At 32.7% G+C, this 26,907-nt stretch overlaps 2 protein-coding genes across 2 annotated transcripts; one reads left to right on the plus strand and one right to left on the minus strand.

Moving 5' to 3' along the window:
* Positions 1-2,649: 2,649 nt before the first annotated feature.
* Positions 2,650-6,784, plus strand: LOC114393969 (argininosuccinate synthase, chloroplastic-like). Its single transcript, XM_028355497.1, has 10 exons — positions 2,650-2,829; positions 3,139-3,191; positions 3,344-3,383; positions 3,824-3,962; positions 4,349-4,397; positions 4,523-4,705; positions 4,888-4,962; positions 5,044-5,229; positions 5,796-5,884; positions 5,989-6,784. The coding sequence occupies exons 1-10, from the start codon at positions 2,763-2,765 to the stop codon at positions 6,539-6,541; spliced, it is 1,434 nt and encodes a 477-aa protein (XP_028211298.1). The 5' UTR covers positions 2,650-2,762; the 3' UTR covers positions 6,542-6,784.
* A 2,046-nt stretch (positions 6,785-8,830) lies between these two features.
* LOC114392992 (structural maintenance of chromosomes flexible hinge domain-containing protein GMI1) lies at positions 8,831-26,634 on the minus strand. Its single transcript, XM_028354249.1, has 24 exons — positions 26,542-26,634; positions 26,192-26,247; positions 25,969-26,074; positions 25,785-25,850; positions 24,896-24,982; positions 18,388-18,438; positions 17,694-17,802; positions 17,476-17,534; positions 17,263-17,391; positions 16,112-16,202; positions 15,988-16,022; positions 15,647-15,722; positions 15,374-15,556; positions 14,970-15,128; positions 14,583-14,604; positions 14,375-14,489; positions 14,190-14,303; positions 13,729-13,842; positions 12,375-12,509; positions 11,968-12,082; positions 10,499-10,703; positions 10,182-10,373; positions 9,715-10,032; positions 8,831-9,222 (listed from the first exon to the last, which is right to left on the minus strand). The coding sequence occupies exons 1-24, from the start codon at positions 26,605-26,607 to the stop codon at positions 8,946-8,948; spliced, it is 2,880 nt and encodes a 959-aa protein (XP_028210050.1). The 5' UTR covers positions 26,608-26,634; the 3' UTR covers positions 8,831-8,945.
* Positions 26,635-26,907: the final 273 nt, after the last annotated feature.

Below are 26,907 nucleotides of genomic sequence, written 5' to 3' on the forward strand. Positions count from 1 at the left end.
ACAATCCTTAATATTGATGATCAATGTTTCAAAACAAAGTTACAAAAATGCATACATTGAATTGATGATTTTATTAACAACAAGGAAAATAACTAATCTTGTGGTAGTTTCGTGATCCTCGTTGCTCGTTACACCAAATCACTAGAGAGTCCCTAATCAATATCATGCCTCTCAACTTGATAAGTATCCTTAGTTTATCAACTCATTTAATGGAGCTACCACTCTCATTTCCTTAAGTCCACTATACAAAGGAATTCAAACAAGCATTGATATGAAAAGCACTGGTTTATTGAAACAAGAGATTTTTTGCAGGTTTTTCCTTTTTTCCTAAATAACCTACATTTATTAACACACGCCAATGTAATCTACATGTAGCATTTTGCTTTTTTGCTACTTACACATGAATAGGTAATTAGTAATAATTAGTAAAGATTATTTGATCCCTTATAATTCACCCCACCAAAAGAAAATGAGAGTATTCGTTACTATAGAATTGTATAATTAAAGATATATACAACTCAAAAAAGAGGATTATTGTAAATTATTGTAGTGTGTTTTGGTTGTGTATGCATGTTTTCAACAATTGCAAATATATTGTTTTTCATTGTTATGCCTTTTGGGCAGAAAGCATATATGCCTATGGCCATGACAATACAAATGAATGTGAAAACAAATGTAAAAAGTCATGTATGGGCGACAAACATGATAAAACATGTCATGGTGATAAACAAACACTTGTCGTTACAACTATTAAACATGATGCAAAGTACATTGTTTCGTACAAACAACATCAATCTGACAAAAGTTAGTAGGAAAAAGCTCAAAATTCAGAGTTTGGTGCAAGAAGAGGAAAATCATAAATCATAGTTGAAATGTTTTTAAGAGTCGTTTGCACTTTTATATCTCATATGAACTTGAGGTCTTTATCTCTCAAATCAAATAACTAGACCTTTGCTTTGAGTGATTTAAGTTCCAAGTAAGTTTCTGGAGTTGTTGTTCGGTTTTCTTGTCTTATGAATCTAGCTTTGTTTCTATATATGAAATGTTAATAAATTTATCCTATTATGTACTTGAGTTGGTAAATAATGGATAAAAATTAGTAATATATATTTTTATATATATAACGATTATGAGATACACATTTTTTTTGGAGTTTCATTATCATATTAAATGAGATAAACCCTAATTAAAAATAAATTGGTCTATTAACTTTAAAGGTTAGACATTATAAATACACGGATTTGTAAATTATTTATTGCATAAAATTAAATTAGAAAAATGCGACTGGCATTTTTTTAATATACAAATAAAATTTATCAAAATTAATAATTTTAAATAAATTTTAGTTAATAGTATGTTAGAAATAGTGTGAATGTGGGCTACTATTCGTCCATTAACTTATATAAACAATAAAATATAGTTTAAAAACATTTACACCCTTAACGAAAACTGTCAGCAGTTACTTTTTAAATGCAGTCACCGTTTTGCTTTGGGGTACAATGGTTGGCAATTTACATTTAACGTTTGTGCTAGGAGCTGGGTCCAACTCTCCAAGAGGCAAGCGGTTCCCTTTTCCCTTTTCAGATTTCAGATGAAAATAGAAATAAAAAATGGACCCAAACAAAAATACAGTAAAAATAAAAATACAAAAGTGATATTTTTTTTACACGCAACATTTGTTCTATAATTTTTTAATTTAAAATATACATAATCAATATAATTATTTCACGGTATTCACCCAAAAATAAAAATTATTTCACGCATATATGGAATTGGAATAGTAGTATTATGACATTAATATAAATAAAATTAAAAATAAATATCACTTATAAGGATTAAAAACAATTCTTATTTATAAATTAGAATAGCTATTTTTTTTAACAGAAAATTAGAATAACTATTTTGAACACGTGTTTCAGAAACTATTTTTTGACAAAATGTTTTATCCTAATATCATGTATTGATCATTTTGGTTATGTTTATTTTTTAATTCTATTCAATTATATTTTATTTTTAAAATATAATTTGATTTAAATAATAGCTCAATTTTTTCCTCAACCATCTTAAACTACTCGGTTTTTTAATCTTTTTTTGTATTATTGGTTTTCTTAACTACTTATTTCTTTAGAGTTATTATTTTCATATTTATTTTTAAATTAAATTTTAATATATTTAAAAGAAATCATCAAATAGTTAAAATTAATCTGTATCTTAGAATTAATGATTTATTGGAAATCTAAAATATAATTTGTATATTAATTATAATATATACATATATAATATAAATTTAATCATATAAAATATCACTATTTTAATTATTGATTTAGAGTTAGTATTATATTACAATGTTTGAAAATAATCTAATATTATTGTAAGAGAATCTGTATTCAATTCGTGTAAAATTCTCTTAGATTAATACTAATTATATAGAACTAAATTTGCTCAAAATTAAAAATAAAGAGCTAAAATAAATATTTTAAAAGATAAATGTTTTTTTAAAAAATAAGATAAAGGAAAAAAAAACATCAATTTTATCCATTAAATAACACGGAATGAATTTTCAAAAATAATAAAAAAAAATAACACGGAATGCATAACAAAAAAAAAAAAAAACCTAAATGACTTAGGAAAGGTTAATATTACAATTAGAGAGACTGACATAAGCTGCGACAATGTGACTTGAAAACCCTTCGTTTCTTACAAGACGCCGCTCATAGTTTCACACTCACTCACTCACTGAACTTGTGCTGTGCTGTGTAACAATGGCTCAATTGAAAGCTTCTCCTTTGTGTTCAACCCCTGCCACTGCTCCTTCCCTTCATACAACAGGTCCCCCTTTTTTTTTCTTCCGATTTTTGTTTCTTTTTCGAGTTCCAACTTCTTCATCACCCTCTTTGCTTAAAAATGTTATGTTTTGAACAATGATACAAATTGAAAAACCCCAAGTTTTCAAATGCTAACGAATCTTGTGTAGAGAAGCTTTCCCTTCATTCATTTTTCATTGACATTGTAAAGTTCTCTCAAGTTTAGAGCTTTTTGCAGCACCCGAAAAAAGGGAGATCAATGATTCATTATGCATGCTTAAAAGTTCTTTTTCTTTTTCTTTCTTTCTTTCTTTCCCTTGATTACTATTTGCAGGGCACCTTCTGTACCATCAGTTCTGGAAGGCAAAGCCTTCGTCATTCAAAGAGGTGATTTTTTCTTAAAAGCTAAAACTTCAATCTTTACAAACACACACATGACCCCACTTTTGTTTTCTTTTTATCTTTATTTTTGATGTCTGTGTTTTTATGTGTGCTATGTTGGCCTTATTTTGGTATTTGTATTTCTGTGCTGTTTGTAGTTGGGGCTAAGAACAAGCATTGGTGCCACTAAACTTAAAGGTAAGATTTTTTTGTTTCCACTTTAGCCACATTTCCCACATGGATGATATTACCTTTATTCACTTGATTTATAAACTCAACTTATACAAACTTATATAAGTGATTCCTAAGCACAAACATATAGCACAAGAGTGACAAAACAACGCAATATATTGGGGGGCTTGGGGACAAGACAGGCCTTCATCTGTTGTAATTGATTCATTTGTTTTCACTTGTTTTCTTTTTTAAAATCAGCATTTCTTACCAAAATAATGTCATAACAGCAATAGACAAATAAGTTTCTGGAGGGGTAATTTGTAGCTTCTTAGAATACTGATGGTTTGTGTTGAAAATACGAGTTCATTTTAGGCACCTTGTGTTTGCTGCTTGAAATACTGATTTGGAGCTATTTGATATTTAAATTTAGTTCTGTAATGATATTATTTTTCTTTGACATGCAGTTATTAAAGCAGCTGCACGCAGTGATACAGAGGTAGTTTCTGAATCCACAAAAGGTGGTGGCCTACGTGGAAAATTGAATAAGGTGGTGTTGGCTTACAGTGGTGGCTTAGACACATCAGTCATTGTTCCATGGCTCAGGTATAAAAGATGTTGCCCCCTTTTTCCCCCCATTTTTCTGCTAGACTTCTGTTGTGCGTTTGTAATATTCGATTTTTCCTCTCCCTTATATATTCTGAAATATGAATGACAAATACTTCTGGACTTAGAGACCAAGTTTTTTTTTTCTTTTTTAATTACTGATTTCTCTCTAGAAAAGAATGTTTAATTTTTTTCGTAGAATGTGTAAATAGAGATCAGAGACCATTTTGAGATTGTATAGATGAACCGATGTGTTTTTAACTAAAAACTGCTGTAGTTTTGTAGTAAACCATGGGAGCTAAAATTGGTGATTCTTTTCCCTGTCAATTTAACTGTTACTTTGGATTCTTATTTTAATATTTTATTTAAGGATTTTGGTGTTGCAGAGAAAATTATGGTTGTGAAGTTGTTTGCTTCACTGCTGATGTTGGCCAAGTATGTTGTGTGTTTTTTAATTTATTTCTGTAATCAAGTTTTTAAACCTCTGACTAGGGAAATTGTTTGATCCAATTTCCTGTTTAAATGCTTCATCTGTTTCATAACAAAACTAAAATTTATAGGGTATAAAGGAATTGGAAGGTTTAGAACAGAAAGCCAAAGCCAGTGGGGCCTGTCAATTAGTGGTAAAAGATTTGAAGGAGGAATTTGTTAAAGATTATATATTTCCTTGCCTGCGTGCTGGTGCAATTTATGAGAGGAAGTATTTGCTTGGGACCTCAATGGCCCGCCCTGTAATTGCGAAGGTACTTCTGCTTGAAGTTTGATATATTCATCTTCCTTGGTAAAGTCATTTCTTCTGTTAGCTCTTAGTGCATTGTTCACTCTTTTTATATTGAAGAAAAATATAATGATAATGATAGTGGAATGTACTTATCTTTTTTCCCCTCTTTATGTAACATATTGATTGATACCTGCTGACTGATAGGCCATGGTTGATGTTGCCAAAGAAGTTGGAGCTGATGCTGTTTCCCATGGGTGTACAGGGAAAGGAAATGATCAGGCATGTCTTACTATTATGCTCTCACAACACTAAATCATGTCAATTTTTTTTATTCTAACACATTTCTATATAAACTTTTAGGTTCGATTTGAGCTCACTTTCTTTGCTCTAAACCCCAAGCTCAATGTTGTGGCTCCATGGAGGGAGTGGGATATTACAGGGAGAGAAGATGCTATTGAGTATGCTAAAAAGCATAATATACCTGTTCCTGTGACAAAGAAATCCATATATAGCAGGGATAGGAATCTTTGGCACCTTAGCCATGAGGTATGTTTTGCAGTTATCTTTAGTATAGCTCTAGTTATAGTGTTGAAATTAGCTATATGTAAAGATTTGTCATTTTTTAGGCCCTAGCATGCATTGAATTTAAGCCTAAGCATTCATTTGAGGCTAGTTGTTTAGTATGAATGTATGATAGTGTTTATTGTGAATAAAATGGAATGAAATGTCCTATTTATGAATGCATAAATGCATTTTCATTGTAGGATTAGATTACGCTCGTTAACTATTTATTTCATATGTGCTTTTTCTTTGAATAAACCATCATTTTCTCTTCCAGAATACAAGCACCATCACTTTAGCCCACAAGATATTAATATTAAACTTAGTCCCTCAATAATTTAAATTGTCATCACTTAAAGTTTCAAGGAATCCAATAGTGTTGCAGAAGTCTCTAGAACATGTGAATCATCAACATGATTTCTATGCTGTATTGTGATAAGTTGCCACACTTTATCTTGATCTAGCGTTATGCTTTATGTACTTTAGCTCCAAAACTATTTTGGAAATGACATGTTGCTGTTTTCTGATATATGCAATATGTAACACTAAAGGGAGATATTTTAGAAGACCCTGCTAATGAACCTAAAAAGGACATGTACATGATGTCTGTAGACCCAGAGGATGCTCCTGATCAAGCAGAGTAAGCTTGTTTCTTGTGATTTCACTTTATATACAGTCTCCAAGTTTCTGTTTTACCTTTAAAGAGTACTATACATTTTTGAAAGAATGCATTATGTTTTGCAGATATGTGGAAATTGGATTAGAGTCAGGGCTTCCTGTTTCAGTCAATGGGAAGAGGCTTTCACCAGCATCTTTACTTGCTGAGCTCAATGAGATTGGTGGAAAGCATGGAATTGGCAGGATTGACATGGTTGAGAATCGGCTTGTAGGTATGAAGAGCCGAGGAGTGTACGAAACTCCTGGTGGAACCATACTGTTTGCTGCAGCACGAGAGTTGGAGTCTTTGACACTTGATCGTGAAACAATACAAGTCAAAGATTCATTAGCCCTTAAATATGCAGAGTTAGTGTATGCTGGCAGATGGTTTGATCCTCTTCGGGAGTCCATGGATTCCTTTATGCAGAAGATCACAGAGACCACAACAGGTTCTGTGACTTTGAAATTGTACAAAGGTTCTGTTATTGTAACTAGTCGAATGAGTCCCTTTAGCCTGTATAGGGAAGACATTTCATCATTTGAGAGTGGGCAGATATATGATCAAGCTGATGCTGCTGGGTTCATTCGGCTTTATGGTCTTCCAATGAAGGTTCGAGCAATGCTTGAGCAGGGCATCTAAGATTTCATTTCTCAACATGTACTTGATATAATTGTCCATAGAAAATGTGGATTGACACAGTTCGTTGTTTGTCGTGACTACTATTGTCATTATTGGTGTTACTGAGTTAATTTGGATAGGATAATGCAAATAAGTGGTAAATGTAACGAAATTACATGATCCTTGCAGTGAAGGTTCCAAATTATGTACACTTTTCTTACAGAAAAGAAAATAAAAAAAAGGAGGTAGCATCATGGTAGCACATTTTGTATATTTAGTATATAGTTGCTGAAAAGTATAAGAAGCAGCAAACAAAGTGGTTGTTTCATCGGTTACTGTTGGTTCCTGACTTGGTTAGGCAAAGCCCACGAGTGAAACCCAATCTGATTTTTTTTTCCGCAACTTCTTTTTATTCTATAAAAGAGGCCTTATTCAGCAGAGTAACAAGCCATGTACCAAAATAACATTTTCTTCTGTTTTTCTACTCTACAACCTTCCCTTTATTTATATTATTCTGCTTCTAATTTTCCTTTTACATTTCCCATTTCTCTATTAGCAAATTCCTAGTAAGCCTTGTGTTGGTATCAAAAGGGTTTGGACTGGTTAGGGAAGATAGGTATGATAAAGAACCAAAATGTGGTGACTCATGAGGTTATTAACATGCCGATTGCTGTGGCAACTTCCATTTCAAAACCGTCTGTGTTACCAAGTGCAACAGTTCTAGAATCCATGGATATGCTTGAAGGGTTATGGTGACTGCCCCATAAAAATCTTGTGAAAAACAAAATTTGAAGAACACATGTACAAGATCTCGAAGAACATGAACACTTCCAAATGGGTGACCATGACCATGTCCATGTCCACTGAAACTAGAATGTTTTCAAATCCTGATTTTGTGCATAATTCACACTAAAGGGCATTACAAAAATGTCATATCTTAAATATCATGATCCCCTTTTATTACCATTGATTAATGCTATGAAAAGATTAATGCTATGAAAAGATTATCGGATTGATTAATCCTATTTTTGTATTCTGTATGTTGAACTTTTCACGATCTCAGGCAAAGAAAACAAGTTCAGAATCTCCTTCCTTAGTTCATCACTTGAACTTTGCGAGTTATGGCCTTTTTTTTATTGGAGATACATGATGGTGCTCTTTAACTACCTCTTTCTCTTTGCTGACTTCTTTACCATAAAGTAAAGGGATGGCAAAACTGCAAAAGCAATCCAGTTCCCAAGCTTTCATCATCAAATGTTGCGTAGCTTATAAGGATCTGGCTCTGGTTGTTGCATTGTGTCTGTGTCACTTTAGCCACTCTTTGGTACTACTGCTAGCCAACTTATTACTTGGAATCACATAAAAACTAATAAGTAAAGAGGCGCTTATATTTGAATGTGTCAAGCTTGTGCAATGCGAAATTGAGTGTGGGATAGTTCATCTAATGTTGTTCTAAGCCAAGCTCACCACTCTTTAACTTTTGGAGCCTGAATATGGAATCTGCACCAATTATGCCACTAAGGTTCAAGTTTTCAGGCCTTATAGTTATACATCTTATACCGTTCAACTTGACCATGCACGGATGTGATGGTGACCCAATCCAGGTGATGCTAAGCACGTTTTGGGAATTGGGATCAACAGCCCTGTACTGTACTGAACATTCTACATAAAGAAAAGAAGGACAACAAAGAAAACCAGCCTCCTCAGAAATACAGCAAAATCTCGTCTCATGCAGTCCTCCTCTGTTGTTAAGGACTTGCTAGTCCTGCATGCTTCTTCATTTGTGCATTGGATAAGGACATGTATGGCGGTTGAAGTTTATCCTTTATGTTTTTAGTTCATGTTGGGAATTAATTATGAACAATATAAAAAAATGAGGAATTAAAAATGAACAAAAAATTTGAGAAATTGAAATTCTCCAATGACTAAATACCTAGTTAACCCTTTTCTTCAAATATAACAATAGAATTTACATATTTAACCTGTACAATATAGGGCTATAAAATTTAATTTATTTTACAATAGTATATGAGAAGTGTCTAGACAAAAATATAGAGAAAGTGTAAAGCCTAAAACTTTTTGTCACATTTTCCTCTCTTTTCTTCTTATATCTCTTTTTACTATACAATTATTTTTTTCTATAAAATCATTGTGTAAATATAATTTCTCATTACTTTTCATGGTTTTGCGCATTAGACATCTGATAACATTTTGCAAATTTATACATCTCAATTGGATTCCACCATTACACATTACCCATTCAATGCACATATATGTATTGAGCTTCAAAGACAATTAGACAGAGACGAATACTCAAACTGAAATACAGCATAAATTAACTCAGCAGAACATCACATGAAAGCACATTATCCAAAGCCCAAGCTATACAATATGCTCTCTATGACAAAATAAAAAAAATGTACAATCAACTAAGCCTACCAGATGAATTTGATCCGTCCCCTGCCTCTGGTTTATATTTCAAAAGTTCAGTCATAGGCTTCATTCTATCCGTAACCTTATCGTATCTCTCCTTCTTTTTGTTAAATTTCTTTATATACTTGGCACGAGAATGTTCCAGTCCTTTGATTCTTTCTTCAATCATCCTTAGATCTGACTTCTTCCCTTCCATCTGTGGCAAGATTTTTTCAATTTCCCGAGGGAGTACCTTCTGGTTCTCACAAGGAAAACATATAGAAGGGTTCCTAAAAATCCGAAAGATTTAAGTGAGTAATATAACCCCCAAAATAACAATCATAACATATTAGTACATGTACAAGTAAAAAATAATTGAAAGAAATATCATATTTAGAAGAATAGGCATTTGAAGGATGTTGTTGTCTTAGGTCTATACCTATTTTCGAGCCTCATCCTCCTAGAACCATGTAATGGTAATGGCGAAATAAATAGGACCCATTGACAGGCTATTCATTGATTTTCTACTATTTGATCCATGTGTTTTATTAACACAGGTCGAACACTTGAATTCTATTATTCTTATTCATATTTCTCTCTATTTTGTTCTTATTTTTGTCTTAATAAAAATAAAATTATACAAAATTTCTATAATTTGTGCAATGAGCGCAGCAAATTAACGTGTTAGGCAGTAGGCATCATGTTCTAAGAGCTCCACGCAAAAATGATTGTAAACATAAAGCAGATGCAGAAGACAGTATTTATCAGAGAGAGAGAGAGACCCGTAACCAAGAGACAGAATTCCATTTTCACTTAAAATGCCACCATCTAACGAAACAGCACCATCCTCTATACAGGTACGGGCAGCCACCATATTCTCTCTTGTGTTGTAAACCTGAAGCTTCTTGAAAAGATTAAATAACACTGTTTCCCGTAATCCGAAATCCGAGGCTGTCATAATCTGCAAGGAATTTATGTCTAGGTCAACCATGTTAACAGCATAACCTATAAAACCTTCTGGTGTTTCCCCGTTTGCAATGCGTGGATTTGGCAATGCTAGCCTTCTCTGAGAATCATCATGCAACCACCCAGTGTAAGGCCTGTCAAACCAATGCACAAGCATAATTTTTTAAAATGAAATAAGAAGCACCTCATAACAAGGCATTTGCCCTAGGCCTATATTTTATGTATAAATTATAAAAGTAGTCATATAACTATGAAAAATTACAGTCATGAAGCAATGGAGTACCTTATATCTTCAAAGCAGATAACATGGAAACGGTTACTAATAGCTTTTCCAAGAGCAGCCGCTTCAGCATGTAAAGCACGCTCATAATCAATTTCTCCCTTTTGATTATACTTCTCAAGGGAACTTGCAGTATCAAAAGATCTATAAATAAGACCCAGCATTTTAGCTTCACCAAGATATTCCGCTAAGATTCTGCAGATAATTTAAACACAATCAGAAATAAAACAGACTTAAAAAATCTTATTCTTTATCAACAATACTGAAATGGAAGAATTATTTGTTTTTTCTTAGTATAAAGATAGGGGGCATTAAACAACCTGCTAAGCTCAGGTCTCTGAACGGTGCCAATAAGGGCAACCACACCAATTAAATCTTCCAAGAAATAATTCGGTGGTTTTTCACGTTTAGAAAGGCTGCACAAGACAGAATATGGCGAGTTTTCCATACTTCTAATTTTTGTCATCAATTCGTCTTTGGTAAACGAAGAGTCCATAATGCTTAATTGATAAGGTTCAACCTTCTCTGCACAATTAAGACATTCACAACAAAAATCACCAACAACGTCATTTTCTCCTTTTGATCAATTTCTCAATACGATGTGTTACCGAAGAATTCTATCATTCACAAATGCATATTTGTATAAAAAAAATACACTCAAGACACAACTCACAAGACAGAAAAAGGCATAAAATACTAGCATTCATAAATACACACACCTCCAACAGATATAACTCGCAAGACAAGAAAATCAAATACAAAATTTTTATTCAATGAATATTATTCCAAAGCACTTTCTGTCCTATATACTGATCTGATAACAGCTAAAATAATATAACATAACAACAAAGCAGCTAAATACATTTATTTCTTACTACTAGGAATGTTCTTAAACTAATCTCACCCAATGCAAACTGCAAAAAGTAAATTAAACAAATCAAAAACCACAAAAACCAAATTTTGATTATCAAATGGGATCATATTTCTCATCCAATTTTGAAATGGACTCGTTCCAATCCTAATCAAACTTGTGCGCATATTTATAAAATTATGATACATATTATTTTAATATAAGTTTATTAGATTTGGTTTACTTTGAAGTTTCTCTTCGTACTATTTTCTATCATATAAAATGTGTTTTTTTACTCAAAATTAGGTTAAATTAATTATTAAGTCCCTCAACTATTTGGGAATTTCTAATTAAACTAACATTTGTAATCGGGTCTTTGATGTAAAATTTTTATAATTGGATCCCTAGTTTTATTTTGTAGCGGCTTGAAATTGCAGAAAATGATAATTTGTAGTAGTTTTAAAAACAATGAGGACTTAATTACAAGATCAAAGACCTAATTAAAAATTCTCAAATAATATACAAATATTTTAATTAATTTAACCAAAAAATAATTATAAAATTAAAAAGTGAAGAGTTAATATAGTAAATTTTATTTACCACCTTCAAACCAATTTATTAAAAACATAGATATAACATGAACCATAAAACAAATATTCAAATTGATCCAAACTATACCGCAATGTGTTTAATGATTAATTAGGTTAGATGACTTTTTGTCTACAAAGTGTTTGGAACCTAAGTGTGTGAATCCATACCACAATGAATTTAGATCTAATTTAACTCTAAAAATTAGTTCAATAGATAAAAGTTATTCTTTACTTATATATTTATATATGACTTTATTTTTAGTTGAGGTGACACATGATTTTTTTCCAATAAAAATGTTGTGCGTATGTTTATAAGATGGATAAAAAGAGAAAGAGAGAGGGTTACAACCTAGCAGCTTCACCATCTCCTGCTCGGTTTCAGCCTTTTTCTCATTTGAATTATTAAGATGACTTTCTACTTTTTGAATTCTCTCAGCAAGTTTGCAGATGCTATCAAAAAGTTCCTGCACATAAAGACAAACCCAAATAGTGACAAAGGAATTGCTATTTCAAATGAATAAAGACAATCAATTGACTTTCATTTCATCTTTCACAAACACTTATGAGACGAGGCATTTTGGTGGGATTGAAACATACAACCAATCTCACGCAATCACATAACATTTTAAAGTTTTAGGAATATCCGTAACGTAAACATATTCGCTATCATAAATTTTCAAGCGGATATATATATCCTTCCATGTCCTTATTTAGAGTAAATATAATTGAAAACAGAACAGAATTAATGTCTAATACCTTGTCATAATTTAAAAAAAACTCAATTAAGCTATTTTCGTGATAAAGTGATGGTTCCTGCAGGTCTATGATACCCTTATCCGTACATGGAGGTTGACCAGCATACTTCACTATTGGCATTTTGATGACAGGAACCTGCACACAGTTCCTACCAATTATGGTTCAGGGCTATGCCAAATTTTAGTAAATAAAAAAAATAATGCTACCTCAACAGTAAGACCATAAAATCAATCACAAGAAAATATTAAAATGTGAAACAACAGCTGTGAAATAGACTAATCAATCTATATCAGTGTGTAAAGAGTATTATTACAGCGACACAGAATCTGAAAGAACAACTTTTTATACATTTTGCCCTACATTTTTAAACATTACTTCCATTGACATAAGTGGATTGTAAATATAATTTTGGTCTAACTTTTTATAGCATGAAGTACAAAATAGATTGTTAGAATAACTACCACAGCTTGGCTGGGGGAACTTAATCAGCAAAAACTAAATAATTAATAGGCTATGCATGTAAACAGAGCAAAACTATTATCAGAGAAAAAAAAAACTGTTAGAAGACATCCTATAATCCTAGAAAAAAGGAATAAGTTAATCATCCTTTAATTTGCCCTTATCTAGATAAATCGAAATAACTACTAAGTTAGCTATCTTTTTATTTATCTTTATCTAGAAAATAAGAAACTTTATCCTTGTATATCCTTTTCTTTTTTTATTATTAATCCATATCTTTAGGAAAAGAGATTAATTAGAGGGGTGTTATGGGCCAGTTTTTTTTTTTTATATTTTTTTATTGATATTTACAATCTCGAAGCCGTGTATAAAAATCATGTAACTGTCATTTTTCTATTGTTACATATGATATGTCCAGGTAACCGCAATTACAGATTTAATAATTTCATATTTTTACAGTAAAAATATTAAGTTAATTCTTTTTATAGAAGCTCAACAGACAACAAAAATTAATGAGCAAAGTAAAATTCAATAATGAAGAGGCCCATTTCTTTATACAGGAAAATGATAAAAACAAGAGCTACTTATCCTAAATAAAAAATGTTTGAAACACTTCAACCCAATTAGCCTAAGAGATATAAGTTTATGCTTGGTCGGAGTTAATTTTTGAGTCATGGAAAATCCAAGACACACATTGACTTAAGGTTAAAGAGCATTTAATCCTATCATAGTGGCCAACCTCATGGGCAAAAACTACAATTTTTTAGATTTTTTTAATGTACATTTTAACTAAACCCCATCAGCCTCCAAATGTATAAATATCTTACTAGAAAATTTATAAGAAATTGAAAGTATAAATATCTTATTAGAAAATTAATGCCGAAAAAGTACTGACCCCATCAGCCTCCAAATGTTCATAATGGTTTGCACCCGACAAGTTAATCGAAGGGGATTTCTGTTGTTTCTTATAAAGTCGATTTTCCCATTCAATACTTTCAACAGAAACTACCTGTTAAAAATGGTTTAGAAATCAGAATGTCACGCAACTAAAAACCCAATACGTAAGCATATAATCAATTAATAAAATACTCCTAATTTTTTATTTATTTTTGGTATATAGATGTAATAAACTAAAGAAAAACTTTGCTAATTTTGATGTAGCATTTTTCTCATAGACATTGACTTAAGGTTAAAGAGCATTTAATCCTACCATATTCGCCAACCTCATTGGAAAAAACTAAATTTTTTGTGCATTTTAAATTTTTTTGAAGTATAATTTAACTAAACCCGTATCAAACTAAATTTTTTGAAGTATAAATATCTTATTATAAAATTTATAGGGGGAAAAGTACTAACCCCATTAGTCTCCAGATTTTCATAATGGTTTGCACCCGGCAAGTAAATTGAAGTTGATTTCTGTTGTTTCTTAGTAAGTCGATTTTCCCATTCAATACTTTCAACAGCTATTACCTGTTAAAAATTGCTTAGAAATCAGAATGTCATTCAACTGTATAATACACAAACAAGTATAATCGACAAACCTTTCCAGAATCTATCACACTTATAGGTAAAGACAAAGAGCCACGAATCTCCAAACTTGCATCTTCATCCCCGACAGAGAGGAAAGATCCATTCTCATCTGGGATATCTATTGCCCTTCAAAACCAAATAAACAGCACTAATAATCTAGAAAAATAACTTTTTTACAGATAATCTAAACCAAGTTTAGCCAGAATTTGAACAACTAACCTGCATATTATTCTGGCTTCTCCTATAACAAAGAAACTAAAAGTTGTCAGTAGTAATGAAGGGATCGGGAAGAAAGGAAATTTGAATAAATTTAAACTGAAATTCCGATTTCCGATAACCGATACAGTTTAAACTAAAGTATTGACGATAATGTACTACAAAATTTAACATTAAATATGATGCGCATCAAAATTACTCATCTCCCCAACAGTTATTCATCACTGTGCATCACTTATGATCAATATCTATCACATGACAAACTTGACATTTCTCAGTGACTAGTTCCCCCTTAAATTATTAGCTTATATTGAAATGCCCTCTAAGATTAACTTCCCAATCAGAGAGGAAAGAGGTATAGTCAACAAGTATTACAGTCACAAAGCTCACCACCAGCGTCTCCTTCAAATCCTTCAAGCAAAAAGTATTCAATGGTTGCATAAATAGTGGTTCTGTGACACCCTGCGCATGCACCCTTCAACACTTTAATTTTCTGCCCACGTTTCCAGGATTTTTCCTTCCTGTTCAAAACCTGATGGACTCTGATAACTGCATATTGATAAGAATAAACAATTTTGGTCTTATTCGAGTAAAGCAAATATATGATAAGTTTATATTGTTCTATTAAAGTTTATGGACTATAGATTGGGATAAGCTCAAAAGTTGGAAAAGAATCATGAAAAATGCATTAATTCAAAACTCTGGTTTGAACTGCGAAAGGGAAAAATCATTGTTTGGGGGCTGGGGAAATGGATATGACTACCATAGAAATCTGTTTAGTCCTTGACTCCTACCATCTGAAGAGATGCCAAGTGCCTTCTCATTTGCTGGGCCAACAATGATAACTGGTTGATCCTCGCCAGAATCAGCTTCTTCATCATACTGATGATGCATTTGTAATATCCAATCCTGATACTCCATTTGTAGCTTTAAAAGAGTTAACACTTTTGTAGCCTTCCGAATTTCAACAGTAACATCTGCAGATTTAAAATAACTTATGAGTTTGAATCCAATAATCATGAAAACAATGTTAAATAGTGTTATCAGAATTAGCATGAAGAAAATACCCTTCTCTTTTTCAGAAAATTTATTGCCAAAATTCTTCAGAGCAGCGGTGAAAGGATTGTGGTGAGCTAGATCAGTCTGAAAACCCAAGAGTTTGCGTAAGTATTTCTGCAATCTTCTATTGAATATATATAAACAATTTCATTTGCGTAAGTATTGAAGGTTATGTATTAAAATTAAATTATCAAACAAAAGAGAAAATTAATGCTAAAAAATAAAAGTAAACATATATAGTTGTACAATGAAGTGTTCAATTAAAGAGCACATAATGTAAAAGTATGAATAGTGGAGGCATATATAATAACATTTATTTACTAATATGTTCAATAATTGCTACCCTAACCTTGGACAGTGTAGGCTTGAAACCTCCATCAGTTTCTGCAAATTAGAAAGTCTCTCAGAAGACCAAGCAAACAATCATATAGTAATAACGAAATATATGGTTACATATTGTTACTATGGTGTACCAATGAAGCATTTCACCCGCTGGGAACATCTCTTCAATATTTGAGCCTTGATTCCCTTTTTGTTCCTAAAGTCCATCAAAGGAAGTAAAGTCTGGCCAAAATATTAAATAAAATTAAATACAATCAACAGCAATTAGTGAAACAAGATGATATAAAGATATAAAGAGTTCACTGAATGCCAATTAAATTAAATAATATTTTAATTAATATATACGAACTAAGAGCAAAATGAAAGTGTTTAAGGATCTAAAACCATTAGAACTATCATATTATCTTATTCACTTAAATTATCTGCTGACTAGTAAGTCTGCTCCCGCTCTTACATCTAATAAGCCCGCTGGTGGTAGTCATTTGGTGTGACGAAAGATGGCTTCTACAAAAGCTCAAGCTTACGCCAACAAGTAAGATTGTTTGTATAGTCATCATTTTCCAGCTTGACAGAAGACAAACTGGTTTGATACAAAGCCATGACTTTAATTTTTTAGAAGCACTTAGAATTGAAATTTGCTAAAATCAAATAAAATTTATATTTCCTTCAAAAGGCAATAAATTTTTTTTACCGTATATGTTACCAACAGTACAAAAAAATATAAGTTAAAAAAGAAGCACATTTTGAAGCATACGTTGAAATCACAGGCAAAAGATGGCAAACAAATAAGTAGACATTAATGAGACGATACAAAAAACTGACCCGAAAATCTCGTTTTAAGATATTAAGTCTAAAACGCATGGAGACTTCTATATAATAGCCATGTCATGTCATAACAGTGTCAGATACTACATGGACACTTCAAATTTTTAGAACATGAATTCTCTCTCATGATTTAAATTTTTTATTTTATGCTACTTTTAGATTGATTTTATATATTTATAGTTGTATCATTTCCTATAATTTCTACAATATGCCAGATTTCCGTGTCATCACATTTCCGTGCTAAAGTATAACAATTGTACAAGCTCACTTCTTAAACACAGCATGGTTATAATGCACGGGGAAAACTTGAATGGACAAAAAAGACTGAAAAAGTTTTGTTTGCATTGCACCATAAAGTAATTGTATAGCTTGATTATAAAAAAGAAACGGCAACTAGAACCATAGTAAGAAGAAAGTTTGACTACAAGTTCAAAGCAAAGGTTGTAATTAAGTTTACCCAGCGAGCATCAGGAAGTAGTCGACCAAGCCTCCTAACAGAGACACGACTAAAGCTTTGAAAGTCTTCACTTATTACAAACCCATCAGACTTTAACTTTTCCAAAACCCTCTCTATATTCTCCTTTCCCTGGAATATGCAAATATTTATTTAATTGATCGACCTTGAATTTGAGATTTAGAATAGATCGGTCCCGTATGCTAAGTGTGTTACCTTTGTGAATGGGAGATATACAAATCTCATACGTGCATTTGCTTGTAATTCTCTTGAACCTAAAATATAATAGTTCAAATAAAACTTGCATTCACATTTCTTTACAGTTAACGGAGAGAAGGAATAAAGATTATTAGCATTTTACATAACAATATAGCAATATCATATCTTAATTATACGTATACAAAAAAAGAGTTTATGGAGATTTAAAGGCATACTTTCACTTTTGAGGTGAAGTTGGAAAACAAACTCAGGACCATTGCAAGAATGCCAATTAGTAATTGCAACCTCGCCACCTTGAATCTCAGTCAAATCAACATCATTGACCTATTAAACAATGAAATCCATTGCAGTCATAAAACAATAACATGCTTTTCATAGCATGACAAGTTTTTTCATTTCAGACATGAAGAAAAGAGATGGAGGATTATGAATTATATATAATTTGGTCATTTATGTAGTTTAATCTTGTTTAGTACAATGTACTATTACACATTATAATGTGATATCCTATTTTGCTTTATTATGAATTGAAATAATAATTTATTATATTGTGTTAAGAGTATTTCCTTAAGCATATATGTCATTAATAGTTTTATAGTATTACTTGTTTCATTTTTTTTATTAAGAATTTACATGAATTTATATAAACTCTCGAATTTGATAATCTTGACTTACGTTTTAAACTGTTTCCAAACACATGCTTTATTATCTTCATTAAGGTTTGATGTGAATATGATACAATAATAATTAGGTAGATTGCGACTACTTGTCAATAATTAGAAAATTACATTGTATTTTTTTCAACATAACTTGGTATTATTTTTTTGGATAATTGAGTATAAATGCATAACCAGATAAAGCTATAATAATATTAATGAGCTTGTGAAAATATAACACTAAAGCAAGAACCTTAAACTCAATAGGTGTAATAGTCTTCCCTCTATCAGACGTGTCATCACACTGCAAGAATAAAATAATTGAAAACAATTATATTCAATTGAGGGAAGAATAAGATTTTATAGAAAAGACTCTAAAGAGAAGAAAAGGATTTTTTAAGCACTTGAACAAATTAAATTTCGATTAAAGAATTTTAGTTCTTTAGTTGCTAGGTGAAGTTTTAGATTCGTTAAGATATACATGATATATATATACTAAAAAGAAACAATCACAACGACTATTTGAAACTTAAGAATCAGGACAGCTCAGCTCTTTAGCTATAAAACTCTAACAAGGGCAACGAAATTTCACTCCATTACTTTATTAATTTTCCAAACAAATAAAAAAAAATTAGCTTTATTACATTCCTTTCCTGTCTTTCCTTTTTCAACTAGTCTCATCCTTGATTATTCTATTTCATTCTTTAATGAAAACACGTCTTTTTATAAACTATGAAGTATAATGCGTACCCCAACACCAAAAAGGCCTAATAATTTTGACTACAAGGAATGCCTCCAAATTGAGAGGAGGGATAAGGAAAGGAGCAAGAGAAAGAAAGTGTCATCCTCCGTTAACAAACAACAAAAGTCCAACAGATTATTATTTATGACAGCACCAACATTTCAAAAGACACCTAGTAACGCAGGTTGATGACAATCTTTCAAAAGATATGACTTCATTTGATATTCAGGGGATGTCATATAGAATTGCATCAGGTCAATGAAGAAAAAAAAGAGAATATAGACAAAGAAAAGTGACAAAATGTGTATTATTCTCTAATACAACTCTGCGCTAACAAAGCTGGAGATGAATTACAATAGTGCTTCTCTACTCGAGACCATAATATCTACCCGGTCTCTATCCTTTTCAAAATGATAAGATTCACCTCTCAACCACTTTGCTTATTTATAAGCAATATGCCTTGTTCAAACTATCTCACATAACTGACTCACTAATATAAATAACTAAAAACTAATCGAAAAAGAAATAGCATATTGTAACTAACAATACTACTCCGCTCTTAAACATTCACCTTGTCTTCAAGGTAATGACAGCTGCAAACAAAGTTCCATCAGGGTCTCAACTGGTTGAAGCATTAACGATCAAGCCAAACCCCGCCATCCAGCCTAAATATCGTCTAGCCCTCTTGGGTTTAGGCCTAAAACAGAGCATCAATGATTCAATGCATTTACATGAGTAATTAGAAACCAAGCTTACCCTTCCATTCCCATTGTAACCATTTGTAACCTCTCCCTATCTGAAATCTCTTTCAACTGAAAATACTTCTCAACCTATTGTATAAACTTGCACCCATTTGCCTTCAGTCCATCTCTGAGTCCCCCATTTTCTGACTCGTGTGATGCATTCCTCTCAATTGGACCTACCTCTGTTGGAGAACCAAGTCAGATTTTCTTGAAAGTTTCTAAACTTCCCTCCAAGGAACTATAAACTTGCCAAGATTCTTTGACGGAACCATGTAATCTCCCTCTAATCAAGAGAGCTCTAATAACAGAACTGAATCAATGGATTTTATTTTCCCTTGAACATGTGAAAGGTACATGGGAGATATATATATATAGAAATAAGAGAAGTACAAACAAAATCGATTGATTCTGGTTTGATCTTCAACATTGCCTCAATCTAGATGGTAGATATGTATCATACCCAGAGATTGGATATGATACATATCTTATGTATCATTTCCCTCTCTCTATGGCTTGTTAGTATGTCCGGTCTGATGGCATGATGCAACATGATTGACACTTGTAATCTTATGATCAATTTTCTTCTTAATGATATGTCTATTGATCTCCACATGCTTTGTTCTATCATGATGAACTGGATTCTTTCCTTTCCCATGCTTGTAGTGACCTTGTTATCACAAAATAGCTCCTAGCCACAACAGATTGTTTCTTGCTTCTCCAAATTACCAAGTTTCCCATACAAATGTGCAATATCTTGTGGTTGATTTCCCGTCAGATAGACATCCTGTCCAATCCAAATCAGTATAGACTTCAATACCTCTGCTTGAGTTCTTCTAGAAATAGAGACCTCGACCTGGTGTACCTTTAAGGTATTGGAGGATTCTATTCATATTTCTCATGTCAATTTCAGTTGGGTTTGACACAGGACGACTAGTCATGCTTACAACAAAACCAATGTCTGGCCTCGTATGGATTAGTTTTCCAAATAGACTTTGATATATATCTTTGTCAACTGCTACACTCTCATCTTCACTCCTTTTGACTGGTTCTATGGGAGTATTGGCTGCTTTGCATTCAAGCATCCCGTTTCTATGGGAGAAATTTCCATCCCTAGAAAATACTTGAGCTGGCCTAGATCCTTGACTTCAAATTCTTTGGCAAGAAGATTCTTCAGATGATTTATTTGATCATAATTGTCTCCTGTAATTACAATATCATCTACATAGACAATAAACCAATCTATCTTTCCATCCACAAAATGCTTAACAAACATAGTATTGTTTGTTTGGCATTGAGCACACCCTTGGAGATTGTTTGAGGCCATATAGAGATTTACACCATGTTTGAGGTGCTGGGTGATTTAAGTCCTAGAGGTATTTGCATATATACCTCCTCTTTTAACTCCCCAATTAGAAAAGCATTCTTTATGTTTAATTGGTGTAAAGGCTAATCTAGATTTACTACTAGAAATAATAGGACCCCAACAAAATTGAGTTTAGCAACAAGTGCGAATGTCTCTTCATAATCTACTCCATATGATTGTGTAAATCCCTTTGCAACCAATCGAGCCTTGTACCCGTTTATACTGCCATCAACATTGCATTCAATAGTGAATATTCATTTACATCTCACTGTTGTCTTCCCTTTTGGAATACTGGTGACTTCCCATGTGCCATTTTTTATAAGTGCTTGAACTTCTTTTGTTACAGCTGTTGTCCATTCGGGTCTTCCTAGTGTCTCTTGAATATTTCTTGGAATTTCTACACTATCAACAGGTGCTAAAAGGAGCTGTACTTTTGTGACAATTTTTCCATAGGAGACATATCTCTCAATTGGCTGTTGAGTACAAGTTCTCACCCTTTTTCTCTTAGCAATAAGAATATTAGTATGTTGTATTTATATCAATAGGTTCAAGGTTAGGAAGAATATTACTTGTGGGAACTTCATTTCCTAGAGCCTAGTTGGATTCATAGTTTTGCATTGGAGTTGTGCTTGACTCTACATCCTTCCTCCTTTTTCTCTTATAAACCTTCCTGTTATCTTCTCGTGTTTCTGGGCCATGGTTCTATTGAAATGTAGTTGAAACTTTAACTACATCTTGTTCCGTTTCTGCTGTAGTTTCTGTCACAACCTCTGCTGTCCTTTCTGCTGGTTTAGGTATAGGTTAGGTTATTTGAGCGTTATGGTTGTGGTCTGGTAAGGTTTGTGCAAATTTGTGCAGAAGTAGTGCAGATTCGGTTATCTCAAGAGCCAAAGGTTGGTATTTTGAGTTTTCAGTTAGATAGGTGTTTGGTTGCTCCCCCTGAATGCCAACTTTGGGGAGAGAGTAACACCAATATCTTTTTTGATGAGGAGAGTATCCAAGAAATATGCATTTGATGGATTTGGGGTCCAATTTGCTAAAGTGAGGGTTTAGGTTGTGGACAAAAGCTGAACATCCAAAGATTTTTAATGGAATGGAAGAAAATATTTTGCTGGTTGGGAAGAAGATTTGAAGTGTGGAGAAGAGGGTCTTAAAGTCAAGGATACGGGAAGGCATTCTATTTATGAAATAAGTTGCTGAAAGGACGACTTCTCTCCAAAATTGTTTTGGAGCATTGGAGGCTAGCATGATTGATCTAGTCACTTCCAAAAGGTGTACATTCTTCCGTTCCGCAACCCCATTCTGTTTGGGGGGTGTCCACACTAGAACTTTGGTGAACAATTCCAACCTCTTCAAAATAGGAATTTAGAGCAAGGTTGTAATACTCACAACCATTGTCAGTTATAGGTACTTGAATCCTACTTTGAAATTGTGTTTGGTTATGAAAGATTTCAAATATCCTACCAACTTTTGATTTTTCCTTCATTAGAAACACCCAAGTGACGCGTGTGTGATCATCAATAAAGGTGACAAACCATCTTGAGCCAGTAACGTTGCGAACTCGTAATGGTCCCCATACATCACTATGAACTAGTGAGAAAGGTTTGGAAGATTGATAGGGTTGGGGTGGGTAAAGGCTACGTGTATGATTAGACAATTGGCAGATTTGACACTGAATATGTTTCTTGTTTTTATTGAATAATGAGTGAAACATCTTTTCCAAGTACATGAAATTTGGGTGGCCTAATCTACAGGGCCACATGACAGAATTATCACTACTTGGAACTGATGCTGCTACATAAGAATGGTTCTTGAGTTCTTTTGGTTTTTCAACTTGAAGGAGGTAGAGTCCAACACACTCTTCAGCATTGCCAATCGTCTTCCCCAACTCCAACATCTGAAATTCACATAGGTTTGGGAATAATTTAGTAACACATTTCAAATCTCTTGTAATCTTGCTAATGGACAGCAAGTTACAATCAAGTTTTGGCACATACAAAACTAATTCAAGTGTAATATTTTGTGAAATAATGATGGGTCCTTTACCCATGACCTTAGAATGAGTCCCATTAGCTATTCGGACAGTATAGTTATAAGGACATGGAGAATAACTACTAAACAAAATAAAGCCTCCAGTCATGTGATCCGAAGCTCCTGAGTCAATGATCCATGACTTTGTTCTTTCTTCACTAGTGTTTAGGGCATGTAAAATATTACCTCTTTGAGCCACTACAACAATACCACCTTGTTTTGCAGTTACCATAGACTGTTGAAACAGTGTTTGAAGAGTCTCCATTTGTTCTTTGCTGAATGAAGATGAATTAGAATTTACCTCAGCTTGTTGATGGTTAAAGGCTGTGTTGCCTCTGCCTTCCTTACTTTTGAACTGCATGGATGATCCAGCATGTTTCCTTGGTGTGGCCTGGCCTCTTACAACGATCACACCAGGGGTGGTTTTTCTTTTGTGGTGGTCGAGGCTGGTTTCCTCTTGCTGCCATTGTCAAGCTCTCAATGGATGGAACTGAGATGGATGTTCCCAATAAGAGTTTACTCTTGCTTTCTTCCCTTCTTACTTTTGAGAAGACTTCCCGAATTTTGGGAGGTGGTTTGAATCCAAGGATCCTTCCACGAACTTCATCGAGATCCTTGTTTAGTCCCAATAGGAACTTGTAAATCCTATCTGTCCCCAGCTCCTTATATTTCTTCTTATCCTTTGTACCACACCGTGAAACTTTCATATATGTCCAACTGCTGCCAATGTCTGTAGAGCACGTTAAAATACTCAGTAACAGATGACTCTCCCTGTTGAAGGTCATGGAGTATGCTTTTTATCTCAAAAAGAACATGTGTTGTCCACGTTTGAGTACACTTCCTTCACTGCATCTCATGTATCTTTTGGGATGTCATAAAACATGAAATTTTCACTAATTTCATTTGTCATGGTGTTGAGCAGCCATGACATTACTTGACTATTCTCAAGTTTTCATTTTTGAACATTTGTGTCCCCTTTCTTGGGACACTCTGAATCTCCCGAGATGTCGTCTTCCTTTCCTTTTCCTTGAAGAAAGATCTTGACTGACCTTACGCATTGTGTATAGTTCTGACCATTCAGTTTATGGCCAATGATGAGGTGAGTAAGCCCATCGTGTGAGCTGGTGGGAAATGATCCCATCTCAAGCCATTCATCAGATTTCTTGTCTCCTATGACTTGGAGGAGACACTAGGTTTAGGATGGTTCAGATCAAGCTCTGATAGCATGAGGAAATAGATTTTATCTTCCCTTGAACATGTGAATGGTACATGAGAGGACAGAAACAAGAGCAATAACCTAACCTAGAGATCAGGGGAATTAATCTCCATGTAAATTCTAGATATGGTAAAGACAAAAATTATAGCTCACAATTATGTACATGAAAACTAATGAGCTGTACAAAAAGGATTTGCTGATTCTATGTTAATCATCAACAATTCTCTAAAAATACTCCCTCGTAACAGAGCCAGAAATGAATTACAACACTGCTCAAGGTACACAAGACCTTCACCTCTCACTCTCTAAGAGTCCAAACCTTCCCAAACTAATAAGATCATCCTCTCTCTCTCTCTCGAAGAAACATGCCTTATTAAAATATCTCACATTACTAATTAATTCACTAATATAACTAACTAATGGGTAACAAACCTATCGTAATTAACGGTCAACATGGGTAGCAGAAGGTAGAGCTTTTAATGATATCTGGTAGTAATCTAATGTTGTCAGATTCTGCAGGTCTTCTTCACTTGTTCAATGTCTTTGTTAGTCTCCGATACACTCTTGTTGGATTATTTCTGGTACTCATTGAACTAATATATTAATATATAATTTAGCCTTTTAAAATAGATTTCATTCAATTCAAGTAATTGGAAGAATTCAAACCTGTATGTAAGGGAAATATAGGTCTTTCAGATGGGACGGGAGTCTATTTATGTGAACATCTTTTATTTTTGGCTCGTAAATTTCAACCTGCAACAATACATGTCCCATGCTCACATTCAAATATAAGTAACGACATAGCCAACTTTGTCAAGTAAATATAACAGAAAATATGATATTGGAGCTATCAATACAAGAAATGGCATGTCAAAGAAAATTGAATAGGGTGTTTGGAAACCCAAAAATTAAAGATTAAAAATTTGAACTTTTTAAGAGATAAGAGACCAAACTGAATATAGTTGAAAACCTAAAGGACTAAAAATGTATTTTAGCCTAAAAATTATTGTGTACAGTTGATAGTCTTAAAAATTATCCAACATCCAGCCTTGACAAAGTTTCAGGACAATTACAGGAGCCAAAAAAGTTGAAAGCTCCAAGTTAATACAACAATAGTTTAATAGCCTAAAAAAACTGTAAATAAAATTCAAATCTGTCTGTTAACTGCAAAATGAAACACCAATACAAATGATAGAAAAGGATATCTATCTCATTAATTGGACTTAAATATATTTTTAGTCCTGTAATTTAATATTTTTTTTATTTCTCATCCTTGTAAATTATTTTTTTATTAGTTAGGCATAACATTTTTTTTACTGTTTAGAGTATTATTTAGAGAGTCTTAATGATTTAAATCAAAATAAACATGATTTAGAAGGACTAAAAATAAAAAAAATTAAAAGAAAAAATCCGCTAAATTATAAGGACTAACAATATATTTAACCTATTAATTATTATAATTACATGATTGAGTAGTTAAGCCAAAAATAAAATCCATGATGGTAATGATGGATAAAAGAATGAAAATAGCCAAAAGATGATAGATGTTATGTACCTTTGTAAAGCTTCCATGAGAGTCCCTAATTTCATTAGCTAAAGGATCTCTGATTCCGCCACCGGTCTAAATGAAAAAGATAGATATATAAAAGTAATGTGTTGAGATGAGAGCATAAACAAAAACATATAGAAAAGAAAGATCCAAAGATTCCAATTACTGCATCTTTATGAAAACATGATACCTTCCATGTGAGTTGAGAGCTAGATGTATTTAACAAAGCTTCTCTCTCAAGATGTAATGTGTAGACTTTCTTCACATGCTTTGTCTTGTAAGAAACTGAAGCACGCCTTTAAAGTGTACATAACATAAATAAGAGACAAAAGGAGAGATACGGAGATATAGTTTGGAGGAAGTAGCTGAACCGAAGAAGAAAAAAGACAATTTATTTTTCAAAGAAATCATACCTCCCCAAATGCATAGATGCTATAGGTCCACCATATCCAAACATTCCAAAATAAGGCTGCACAATTACCCCCAACAAAGAAGACAAATCAGATTAAAATACACAAAGCTGTAATTTCCCCCCTCGCCCCTTTTGATTAACATTTTCATCATTCTATGAGCATAAGCTAAAGACAGAAATTCATTCACCAAAAGTTAATATCAAGGAAATACATCTAGTTACAGATATAAATTTTATAAAGTTATGCTCTTCTAGCTTAAAAATTAAAATACTATCAAAATTTGAGCATGTTATAGCAAACATGATCAACAAAAACTGAAGAAAAAAAACAAAAAAAAAAATTAAAAACACCATTAAGTATGGTGGTTTCCCCCCGATTGCCTTTGATTTTGAAGATCTGTGAAGAGAAGCATCCATCTTTCCCCTATTCAAAATATGAAAAATCAATAATCAATAGAAGACAGTAAATGCGTAGCTGATAATAGTCCTGAGTAATTTCTATTAAAATTCAATTGAATGTGAATATTATTTAACCACTCTATCCTGTCAGATGAAAGTACAAATAAAGACAAATATGAATCTATCAAGAACAAAAGTTGTAATGTTTAAAAAATTAAAACTAGGTGCTAATTGGGTAACTTCAATAGTGCATGAACAAAATAGAAACTTTAGAGCTGTTTGTTTTACACACTGTTTTTAGTAAACTAAGATTTTTCA

The sequence above is a fragment of the Glycine soja genome, chromosome 17, assembly GCF_004193775.1.
Source record: "Glycine soja cultivar W05 chromosome 17, ASM419377v2, whole genome shotgun sequence".
Classification (NCBI taxonomy): Eukaryota; Viridiplantae; Streptophyta; class Magnoliopsida; order Fabales; family Fabaceae; genus Glycine; species Glycine soja.

Excerpts from the sequence above, each read along its gene's own strand:
- LOC114393969 (XM_028355497.1), top strand. The coding sequence starts at position 2,763 with ATGGCTCAATTGAAAGCTTCTCCTTTGTGTTCAACCCCTGCCACTGCT. Across the intron at positions 3,384-3,823 it reads TGGTGCCACTAAACTTAAAG|TTATTAAAGCAGCTGCACGC; the intron begins GTAAGATTTTTT and ends TTTGACATGCAG. Across the intron at positions 4,706-4,887 it reads CCCGCCCTGTAATTGCGAAG|GCCATGGTTGATGTTGCCAA; the intron begins GTACTTCTGCTT and ends GCTGACTGATAG.
- LOC114392992 (XM_028354249.1), bottom strand. The coding sequence starts at position 26,607 with ATGGATGCTTCTCTTCACAGATCTTCAAAATCAAAGGCAATCGGGGGG. Across the intron at positions 16,023-16,111 it reads GCGGGTGAAATGCTTCATTG|AAACTGATGGAGGTTTCAAG; the intron begins GTACACCATAGT and ends TCTAATTTGCAG. Across the intron at positions 14,490-14,582 it reads GAAGCCAGAATAATATGCAG|GGCAATAGATATCCCAGATG; the intron begins GTTAGTTGTTCA and ends TTGGTTTTGAAG.